Raw genomic sequence first — 10,874 nt, forward strand, 5'->3', positions numbered from 1 at the left:
TAAATTCTTTTCACCTAGTACATAAATAGTTATGAATATGATTGGTTGGTAGTATATTCAATGCATTTTAATTAAACTTTTACAAATGGTATATTCAATAATAATTTTATAATATTAGTTGTTGATAGAATATATATATATATATATAATCATCGATACTTATAGATTTTGTTGTTTTTATACTTGATCATGTCATCATTGATCCCAAATTCAATATAAATGTTGCAGTACAACGATAAAACGTGTTAATCTGGAGTAATAATAGTCTAACTCACTACCTCGGCGAGTCTGGACAACTTTGCTTAGACAACACACAAAAACAAGTGAGGAAAAAAATAACAAAAAAAAATGTAAAAATAATAGAGAAGAAAGAAATAGAGACATACATATATAAAGATATGATTTCACTAGAATTTACATACCAAATGTTTCTCGTTAAATTTTCTAGAAGAAAAGAAAAGGCTAGCAAAAGAAGGTATGCTATTTCTTAAGAAATTAGATTTGACTATGAGGAAAAAGTTGATTTGGTATGGCAAAAACTACATAGAAAACTAAGTGAATACCTGTCTGATAAACCCATGGTTCTTTGACAGCTTTCAGCATCAACAAGAAAAAATGTCCTAATACGAATTTTTTTTTTCTTTTCAATTACAACCAGTCAACCCAACAAATAGTATATTGTGTGTTGTTGATGAAAAAAAAAAAAACAGAAAGAATAAAAGAGTTGGTACAGTTTATAAAAATAGTTGAACTCAAATAACTTGACTGTGATCTCATTATAAATGTGACGAATTTTTTAATAGATATGCTTATGCTTATACTAGTAAATAGTAATTCCTTTAGAGATATGACTTGAAAATCTTGACCTTTGTTTACCTTTAACAATAGTACAATACTACAATATTTTTATAAAAAAATAATAATTAAAATATAAATATTTATTATGTTAAGTTAAATATATTAAATTATCAATTCTTATAAATAATCACCTAACAAATAAGGGTGTTATTAACAAATTACAAAATGACCGATGATTTCAGCCTAAAAAACCTAGGAACCTGTTTTGAATCCCAGTGGAAATTGACTGATCCGATAATAATATTCTTAGAGAAAAGAAAATCAAAACCGCTTTGAAATTATGTGATGAGCGTGTAAGGTCCCTGGCTCTTTGTTGCAGGGCCACCGATGTAGTATGGTGGTGGTGGAAGAGTCATTTTCTTACACCGACTAGCATATATACATGGCTTGAGTAAAACGTAACATGTATATAATCCTAAAACAGAAATGCATCAGAAAAATATAATCTACTTCTATACACTTATTTATATATTTTGAGTATGTATTTATTTTGGTTCTTAAAGAATTTTGGACCAGGCATTTTAGTCCTCAACTAAAATTAATTACTCGATTGGTCCCTAACAATTAATTCTGTCAGTTACTTAGGTCCTTGACTCCGTCAACTTTAACGGAAGACAAAATGGTCCCTGACAACTATAACATGGGACAAAATGATCTCTGACAACTCTAACAAGAGACAAAATGATCTCTTACCCGTTTATTCGAAAACGACGCTGTTCTTCCTAATTTTTTTCATATCTCGCATAACCTTAACATTCATACTCTCCTTCTTCACTTTCACAGTCTTCTTTTCCATCTTTTCCTTCCTTCTCTTTAACTCCAAGACTAAGCCTTGGTGTAATTGCCACACGTGTTGCACCTACCTCAACATGTCATGGACCACACACTTTCTAAATCTCTATGACTGGTACATCCACCTCCCTGCACTTCAGCCACTAGAAACATCAACTTCTACGTCCTCGATAACATCACTTCCAATCTCGACAATGTCCACGACATTCTCAAGACCAAGTTCCACAACTACTCCAAGGACACGCCTTTCTCCACTCTCCGACAAGAAATATAGATTGTTGGACATTAGGACATCATAAGAAGATTATCTTTCGACATCATATGCAAATTCTCATTTGAAATAGATACTGAGTGCTTCACTCATTCTTTCCCAGAGTCCAAGTTGACAGACAGTTTCGACCTCGCATCCAAGCTATCAGTATAACCAACAATGTCGCCGTTGCCGCTCATATGGAAACTGAAGCAATTACTGAACATTGGTTCGGAGAAGAAGCCGAAGGAAGCGATCAGAGTGGTGGACAATGTGGTCATGAAGATGATAGTGCAGAGGAGGAGGGAGATGGCAATGACGACAACGGATCTTGACAAATCAAACTTGCTGTCTAGATTCATGGGATCCATCGAAGATGACAAGTAGTTGAGAGACATAGTCATTAGTTTCCTGAGTATGAATTGGTTGAGAACAAGTTGAAGATTTTTTTTCTTATGAACATTGGAGTTGTAGAGTGTGTATTGTGTAGCTTGAAGTTACAGTGTTAGACTATTAGTGAACAGAGGAGATCAAGGACTATTTCGTCCTATGTTAGAGTTGTTAGGGACTATTTTGTCCTCCGTTAAAATTGACGGAGTTAATTGTTAGGGACCAATCGATTGATTAATTTTAATTGGAGACTAAAGTATCTGGTCTAAAATTCTTTTGAGAACTAAAATAGATATATACTCATATATTTTTGATGATACAAAAAATAAATATTTTATTTCCTTATTTCTTATATTTTTTTAATATAAAAAACAAAAAAATATATAAAAATAGTATACACAAAGAGTAGTAAACATAAATTTTTTTGGCATAATCACACCGAACATCAGCAAAATTAGAATATACCTTGCTCTCTTTTTGATGCAAATGAAGCCGACTTTTATTTTCTCCCTTCTCCCTGTCGGTTATGTTATCATCACAAATAACACACTCAATTCTCTCTCTCTGTCTCTCACAACACAAACATATAAGCCATAAACTCTTTCTCTTTATCCTCTATCAAGCCATTGATGGAGCTTTTATGGGATCTTGCCTCCACCATAGCTCTCTCTCTTCTGCTTCCTTTGATTTTCATCAAGGTCTTGTCCGTGACGCCGAACTTGGATGCAAATGAGGAAGTGTCCGTTATTGCAAGTGAACATGATGATGATGATCATGATCATGGAGTCAAATCTGAAGAAGTTGTTCAGGTTGTGGCGAAATTTGATGAATCTAGAGACAAATCAGTATTGGATAAGCTTGCAGTTCCAGAAATATTGCATGTGAGTTGTGGATCGCCAAAGATTCGCAATTCAGGTGATGTTGATGGCGAGGAAAGAGTTCACAATGAAATCGAAGTCGTGGATTTGGCAGACAATGATTCTGCTAAAGAGGTTGAATCAGATGTGGTAGAGTTTGAGATCTCGCAGTGTGATGAAAATTGCAATAATAATAATAATGATTATGAGATTGCTGAGCAGGATGATGATGATGATGATGATTGGGAGGGAATAGAGAGAACAGAGTTGGAGAGGCGTTTTGGTGAAGCAGTTTTATTTGTTGGGTCAAAGGTCAATGCTGAAGCAGTTGCGAGTCTTGGTAATGCTCTGAAGATGAAGTTATACGGTTATCACAGAATAGCAACTGAGGGTCCTTGTAGGCAACCACAGCCAATGGCACTCAAGTTCTCTGCTCGAGCAAAGTGGTATTTAATTCATATTTTCTCAAAAAATCTCGTTTGAGTTGCTTAGGGTTATAGCTCTTACATAAAAAACTCTTATTAGATATTTTGATGTGCTAAACGGATTATTATTTGTTTTATTAAAGGAATGCGTGGCAGCAACTTGGGAATATGAATCCAGAGATGGCCATGGAGCGATATATCAGCCTTCTTTCAGAAAACATTCCTGGTTGGGGGATAGATTCTCCTTATGTAAGTGACTATAAATATGATTTGATATACCTCTATAGTTTTATATTAATTGCTTGCCCTTTACTAAAAGAAGTAAAGATGAAGATAGGATTTTATGTACAATTTGAATAATAATGTACCCGGTACCTACCCTAGTTAATTCCCTTCAACTACCCCAGATTGTGATGGTAGAATCAATGGGATGTTTATTACTTACTATTGGGTTTCTCATTTAAGTATTAACTCTTAGTTGATGTGTTTTTTTTATCATACCATGATTGAAATTTTTCGTCTTTTTTAAATGACAGGAAAACGCTAAATCGGTTCCTGCAGATATACACAGATCTTCTTATTTGAAGGCATAGGTATGTAAAAAAAGCTAAAAGATGGTGGACATAATAAAGTCAATGCACACTCAATTGGACCTACATATATACATATGGTAATGGGGTTGCGTTTCCCACAAGTAGTTGCAGGCTTGCAGCATTCTTTCTTCATGTGCAAAACGATAGCTTCTTTGAGATTGATGCAGATCCCTGCGATTGAGGAAGTACATGAGGGTACAATATTAAGTAGTTAAATTAGTAATTAGTGAGTTGTAGTTTAGGTCACATTATTAAATAATAATTCTGCATTTTTCCTAGGTTCACGAATTTGTCTATACGTATATGATTCAATCAATATAATGTCTGTTTCTTTTTTTTTTTTTCTGAGACTTCCATTGAGGCATTTGACATGGGAAAGAGTTGTGTGTTTATGTGCGCTTGTGAAGCTCTGGCCCAAGAAAAGAAAGAAAAAAAATCATTTACACGAACAAGTATGAAACTAAAAGATGGCATTCGAATGCGTCAAAGTATGGGAGAAGATTTCGAGCGGTGGTCAATTATACATGAATAATGCTAATTAACTGCAAAGTGCCAACGCAAGTGTCTGTCTCTGAAATGATCTGACAGGTGATCTCACGAACTGGGTGGAGAGTTATTGTCCATTATTTAATACGGCACTAAAGTTTTCCCTTTCACTTGTGAAAACAGAAAATTACAACCCCTCACTCACTTCGTGTGATTATCATCTTTTCGTGATGTGAAGTCATACTATATTCCTTCCATGGCGTAATGTACAAATTGTCAAAGCAAATGATAGTTTGTTAATAAATAATTCATTTCACAATTTCAACAATGATTATAATGAGTTAATGACTTGCGCAAATTCTAATAAAACAAAAACTAATGCATGAACCGCCAAACAGACTTCTTATTTCATATTTTAATGATAATTAATTTCTATATTTGATTAGTTTATGACTTTATGGTGGACACTATAACATATTGAACAAAATGACTTTCATAGCTATTTAGCAACGAAATTTAAACATAAAAATCTCATATATATTATCCAGTATTCGTTATTATTCCATAGCTACTTACTGGAGTAATATTTGTTTTTTGAACATTAGTTTATATGGAATAAAATTTCCTACTATTGCCATGTTTTGTGCTCTGACTTCTTATTTTTTTTGGTACTAGGTGCTCTGACTTTATTATAGAACTCTCTTCCAGATTTTTATTTCCCTCAATTTAAAAAAAAAATGCACCGAAAGGAACGATGTCGTTTATCTGAATTTCCGCATATACGAGCCAACGCAATAGGCTCCATACTCCATAGTAACTGCATAACCGAAACATTTATTCTCTTGCTCCCTCACTCCGTCTCTCTGCGTCTCCATGTGCTCCATTTTCATATATCATCACCACACAATCTTTAGGTTTTACTTTAGATCTGAATTCAAACGGGAATTCTCTTCGCCTGCATACTCTCGCAGTTGTGTATTCAAATCGACATTATAAATAGCCAATGGGAGTAGTTATTGAGAGCTCCGTTTGGGAACCGAATCCCTCCATATACATCTTCCTCTTCGTTTGTTGTTGCTTCTCGATCTTTCTTTTCCCTTACGCCTCTAACCACCACAGAACCTCCACAATTTTCGATCATGGAATCTCTTCCTCCTTTCTCCGTTTCCAACGCAACTTCCTCTTCGTTTATTCTCTCGCTTCAGGTTCGCTTTGCTTCATTTCATAGCTCGCTGCTACGCTGTTTAAATTCCTAGAAAATGTTCGAAAATCAGATTCAGGAACTTGAAATTTCTTTTGTCGATGGATGCTGAATTCGATCTATGAGTAGCTTTAGCTGAGAGTTCATTAGATTCTGTGTTCTCTTTCGTCAGATTTTGTTAATATATTTTTTGTGTTTTTTTTTTCAACTGCTCCGTTTTCCTGTTTTCCATCTGTTGTAACGGGTGAGCTTTGGATCGGTGATGAGAAACTGTTAGTGCTGATTTCTTTTTCTCAATTTTCGTATTCGTTTTAGTGATGGAAGGTCTGTGGTCAGTGTTCGGGGAGTATGAGTTAGCTTCGTATGGACTCAGCCGAAAACAGATGATCGAGTCTCTGTATTATGGATACACAACGGCTCTCTTCGCTGCTCCTTTCCTTGGCGTGCTTTCAGATTTGATGTGAGCATCCAGTTTTAATAGCTGTGATTATTGAGTCACTTAAAAATTAATTAGGTCTTGGCATTTGTATTTGAAGATTTAGTACTAGAAATGCTGATTTATACAATTGTGATGGATGAATGCCTATTGTGTGATATTTATTGCAATGAATATGGTTTACTTGTTTATTGATTTGTGTCATGCAATGCGTATGCTCTAAATGTGGAATTTATTATTATTATTATTATTATTATTATTATTATTATTATTATTATTATGTGGAAGAATATGATCACTGATGTTGCTCAGTTGACTATAGTGTTCATTTTAGTGGATAGTTGACATGTTATTAGGAGTGGAAATTTTTTTATAAAAATGCATCCGTCTATAACTTGTAAATTTCTAAACTGTTAAGAAGCTATCATGTTCAATTTTTACATGTATATATTTTGTGATGTCTGTCTCATTCAGTCATTCTCATCGACTGTTGGATGTATTAGTTTTTAGTATTTGTATCCATTAGGTTATAATTCTATGCGTGATCCGAATTGTGAAGCACGGTTCACCTATATGGTGAAACTAACTTTCTACATACTATAATTTTAGAGGTCACAAGAAAGTCTCCCTAATCTTTTGCATCCTACACCTGTTTGCTGGCATATGGAAGAGGTTTTCAGAGCAACCAAGCATTTTTATGACTAGCATATATCTCTCTCTGGCCAGTACTATATTTTTATTCAGTTTTGAGACTTGGATGGTTACTCAACATGAAAAGGTAATCAGGAATTTTGTTCTTAATTTATCTTTACTTCTTAAACCCCAATAGGAGCTTTTGCTCATCCTTATTTTTTTGGTATGGAAAATGTGTTTGTTTGCCTGGGGAAGAACATAGGGATAATTAAAATATTAATCTAATATCAATCTGAAATTTGTGTATTTTTCTGCAGCAAGGGCACAGGCAAGATTCACTTAATGACACATTTTGGTTAATGACTTTCTTTGAGTCTGCATGGTTAATTGCCAGCCAAATGTTTGCAAATTGGCTTATTGGTAATAGTACAGACAAAAACATTGCTCCTTCCTCTACTATTATCATCCTGGCAACCATATGCTTTACTTTTGTCACCAGAGGATGGACAGAAACCCCAGGAGCAGGGACTTTTAAAGAGTATAGTAGGTCCTTCTATGCATATATTTTTGGTGGTGAGTTCACATGCTTTACTAGCTCTTGTTTATTCTTGTTTCTTTTATATTAACAATAATTCTATGTTAATATCTTTTAGAAAGAATAGAATAAAGGTCAAAATTATTATGAAAGTACTCGTATAGCAATCTAATAACTGGGTAATAAGTCTGGAAAAATTCTCCAAATAAGTTTGATTTATGTTTCCGTTAGAGGCTAGTTGCTGCATGACATTAGTGTATGTCAGTATGTGGTCTTCTACCATAGGCCATGACTTAATTGATTTATTCCTTAGAGTTTCTTTCTTTCTTTCCTTCTTTTCTAGCTGTATACCTAAAAAATTGTTTTTATTTTTCCAGTTTTCAACTTTTCCAACTACCCTTTCATTTGCTTTTACCAAAACTAGGCATCTAAGCCGTTTTTTATAGAAGTTTTTACTTTTCATTATATTTATATTTTTTCAATGAATAAATGATTCTCCATTTATTCTGTTCTTGTTGCAAGAGAAGCTCAGTAAGTATCAACTGAAAATTTAAGAAGACAAAACTAAGTTAATTTTGAATTTGACATATTGAAGTGTGGGACTGGGCATTCATTATTGCATACATCATGCTCTATTGATTATTTTCCCTCCATGTCCAAATTATAATGAGTGAGCCCTATATCTCTGATTTTTTTGTATGTAGTTTGAAGTGAGTATCAACAGTTTAATTTTGTTTTATGTTATTTTTTATTCACTCTAAAGCTGTATTAGGACTGCTTTATGCTTGCTAAACTCTGTCTCAATATTCAGATAGACACAAATATGATGTTTTCTTAGGCCATGTGGGAAGTAGTTTAGTATTCTACTAGATAAATGCATTATGCAACTTTTCAGCAATATGATGAAAAATTTACCAAAAGAAACATGTGGATTTTGATCTGGTAATCTGCAGATAAGAGGATATGGCTGTTAACCTGGGCACAAATGTGCCTTCACTTTTCAATTGGAATTTTTTGGATCCTCTGGGCGCCTACTGTGGTGGTATGATATCTAATTTTTAGGGTGCAATTTTGATATATTGAGAAATCGATATATCGTTATTTAACTTGTTATATTTCAATCTAACCATTTGAATGGTCGTGTGTATTCTTAATGTGCATGAGTTTAGGCTGATGGGCGAGAGGTGCAATTAGGATTGATATATCCTTCTTTTTTGGCATCAAGGATGATAGGAAGCACCATATTTCCTTGTCTTACAAGTGGTCCATCGTCACTTAGAACTGAGGACTGCCTAGTATATGCATACGTTGTATTGGCTCTTCTCCTGTCTTTTGTGGCTTATGACTATCAGGTACAGTACTTTTATCTTTATTATATGGCATATGCTTTTGTTAGAATTTTTGGGCTGGAAGTCTGGGTTCTGACTCTCATACTTTATCATGTGCAGGAAATTGGATTTCTGATGACATTATTTAGCATGTTTCATGCTTGTGTCGGGTTCATTTTACCGTCACTTGCCAGATTGAGGACCATGTAAACTCATCAACAAGGCTTGTACTATAAGTTTGCTTAATCGTGGATCCAACAGTTCTAATAATCTTGTCTGTAGGTATGTGCCTAATGAATTGCGTGGAGGAATGATGGGCCTTTCTATTGCTCCTGCAAATGCAGCAATTCTTCTTTCTGTGGTACAGGTGTGTATTCATGAAGTTATGTGAAATCATAAGGAAATTGTTTAACCAACCAAGCACTAATAACGTGACTTAATATGAAATTATGAACCATGTAATGAAAGTAACATGTGAATACTAGGTTTTGAATTTAGAATACCATGATTGTGAAAGGTGGTGGCTTAAGAATCTGGATAGCTCTGCTGATTTTCATGGTTTGAATAGTCTTCCCTTATACTAGCACTTTAGCAGAAACAAGTCCAGGTCCTGGTCTAATGTCACCTGCCAACCAGTCTCAAATATGACAGTTTTCTGTTAGATGATTATTCAAGCTAGCTGCTGGGCTGCCTTAAACGTAACTTTTTGAATTTGTATGCACTTGTTAAAAGCATCAATTTGTCCATCTAGTTGGTTAGCTATCTGTGGTGACGTTGCATGCTCATATAACAGATGGAGAATGTTTGAGTTCAAGATTATGATTTTTAGGTGCAATATGTTGTTAATTTTTCTTTGCAGTAATTATATTCTCAATATGTTCATTTCAATCTGAATTTTTTCGTGAACGTTCTTTTCGCGGTATGTTTCTTGTGTCAACTTGTTCATGTGTGTATTTGTTGTCATATTAACTTTCGCATTACCTTGCAGGGTGGTTATTATCGGAATGTTGGAAATTCAGCATTAATGGCATTTGGTGTGCTTGGTTTATTGCTAGCAGCTGTTTGCATGCATGCCCTGAAGCAATTGGGAAAGCAACCGTATCACAATTGGCATAAACAGTGAATGGATATCCCTTTGGCAGGGTTTGTTTAGTGGTGGCTGTCTCTCTCTCCTGTTGACAGAAATGAGTAGTCAGGAGATCAAACTTCGATGAGGCAAATGCAGACGAAGAGCAATAAATTTCTGAAGTGTACGACACTCAACTCGTAATGACTGAAATTGGGGTACATGTGTAAAAACTAAGAACTAAGAGAAAGACTGGCGGGCAACTTCACAGTTTACTTCTTTATTTTAAATCTTAATATCAAGATCGGGTTCTCTACTGATTTGAGTGATTTGAGTATGTCAGCCTTATAGGGCTATACATGACTAACGGGTTTCTAATCTTGTTTAATTATTGTAGCTTACACACTTTGCTGCTTGGGTTTGCTAATGGAATCTAGTCAACAACCGCACATGCTTTCGAAGGTGGTATCTGAATCTTTATGTGCTTACGCATGCCAGTTTTGTCCAGAAATGCATCTAAAGACGAGGAGGTGAAAACTAATTCTTGTTTTATTAATGTGATCACTGTATGGTTATTGACGTGTTTTAGCCTGAGCTTATTAGTTAATACTTAATACTTAATTCTAAATTATAAAACATATCACGCCACTAACCCCAACATGTTATGAAGTTTATGACCAAAAAAAAAAAAAAGTTATTTTTCTAAAGTTACAATGAAAACATTCCAAACTGTGGCCTGTCGTGATGTAGCGACGAACGGTAGGTAGAATGATACAATTCAGCCTGTAGCTTAACTTTTTAATCGTTTGTAATTTTTTTTTTCCCGAAGAAGAAAGTATCTTTTAACTTTAAACATAATTATTAGTAAAATTTTTTACTTAATTAGTTATTATCTTAACATTTTTAAAAATTGATTGGGTTGAATGTATGTAATTCTCGTAAAATTGAATTAATTTAAATTTGAAGCGGTACTGTGGTAGTGCAATTTTAACAGTGTTTTACAAGTAGCATAGTATAATTATTT

The 10,874-nt window shown here is 34.3% G+C and overlaps 2 protein-coding genes across 4 annotated transcripts; both read left to right on the forward strand.

Annotated features, from left to right (window-relative positions):
- Positions 1–2,684: 2,684 nt before the first annotated feature.
- LOC112748411 (uncharacterized) lies at positions 2,685–4,506 on the forward strand. The gene is made up of 3 exons (XM_025796643.3): positions 2,685–3,593; positions 3,716–3,821; positions 4,109–4,506. Exons 1-3 carry the CDS (start codon positions 2,920–2,922, stop codon positions 4,163–4,165), a joined length of 837 nt encoding a protein of 278 aa, XP_025652428.1. The 5' UTR covers positions 2,685–2,919; the 3' UTR covers positions 4,166–4,506.
- Positions 4,507–5,263: 757 nt separating this feature from the next.
- On the forward strand, positions 5,264–10,502 carry LOC112748410 (uncharacterized). Of its 3 annotated transcripts, none has more exons than XR_003175012.3 (10): positions 5,282–5,856; positions 6,168–6,312; positions 6,898–7,066; positions 7,239–7,494; positions 8,410–8,498; positions 8,626–8,808; positions 8,905–8,990; positions 9,067–9,151; positions 9,773–10,068; positions 10,248–10,502. XR_003175012.3 is itself a non-coding variant. In XM_025796640.3 (9 exons), the coding sequence occupies exons 1-9, from the start codon at positions 5,655–5,657 to the stop codon at positions 9,905–9,907; spliced, it is 1,350 nt and encodes a 449-aa protein (XP_025652425.1). In that variant the 5' UTR covers positions 5,264–5,654; the 3' UTR covers positions 9,908–10,502. The 3 variants fall into 3 exon arrangements, 1 of the variants encoding a protein (XP_025652425.1); XR_003175011.3 differs by having other exon boundaries at positions 5,297–5,856; positions 9,773–10,034; XM_025796640.3 differs by having other exon boundaries at positions 5,264–5,856; positions 9,773–10,502.
- The last annotated feature ends 372 nt before the right edge of the window (positions 10,503–10,874 follow it).

Source organism: Arachis hypogaea, chromosome 15 (genome assembly GCF_003086295.3).
Source record: "Arachis hypogaea cultivar Tifrunner chromosome 15, arahy.Tifrunner.gnm2.J5K5, whole genome shotgun sequence".
Lineage (NCBI taxonomy): Eukaryota > Viridiplantae > Streptophyta > Magnoliopsida > Fabales > Fabaceae > Arachis > Arachis hypogaea.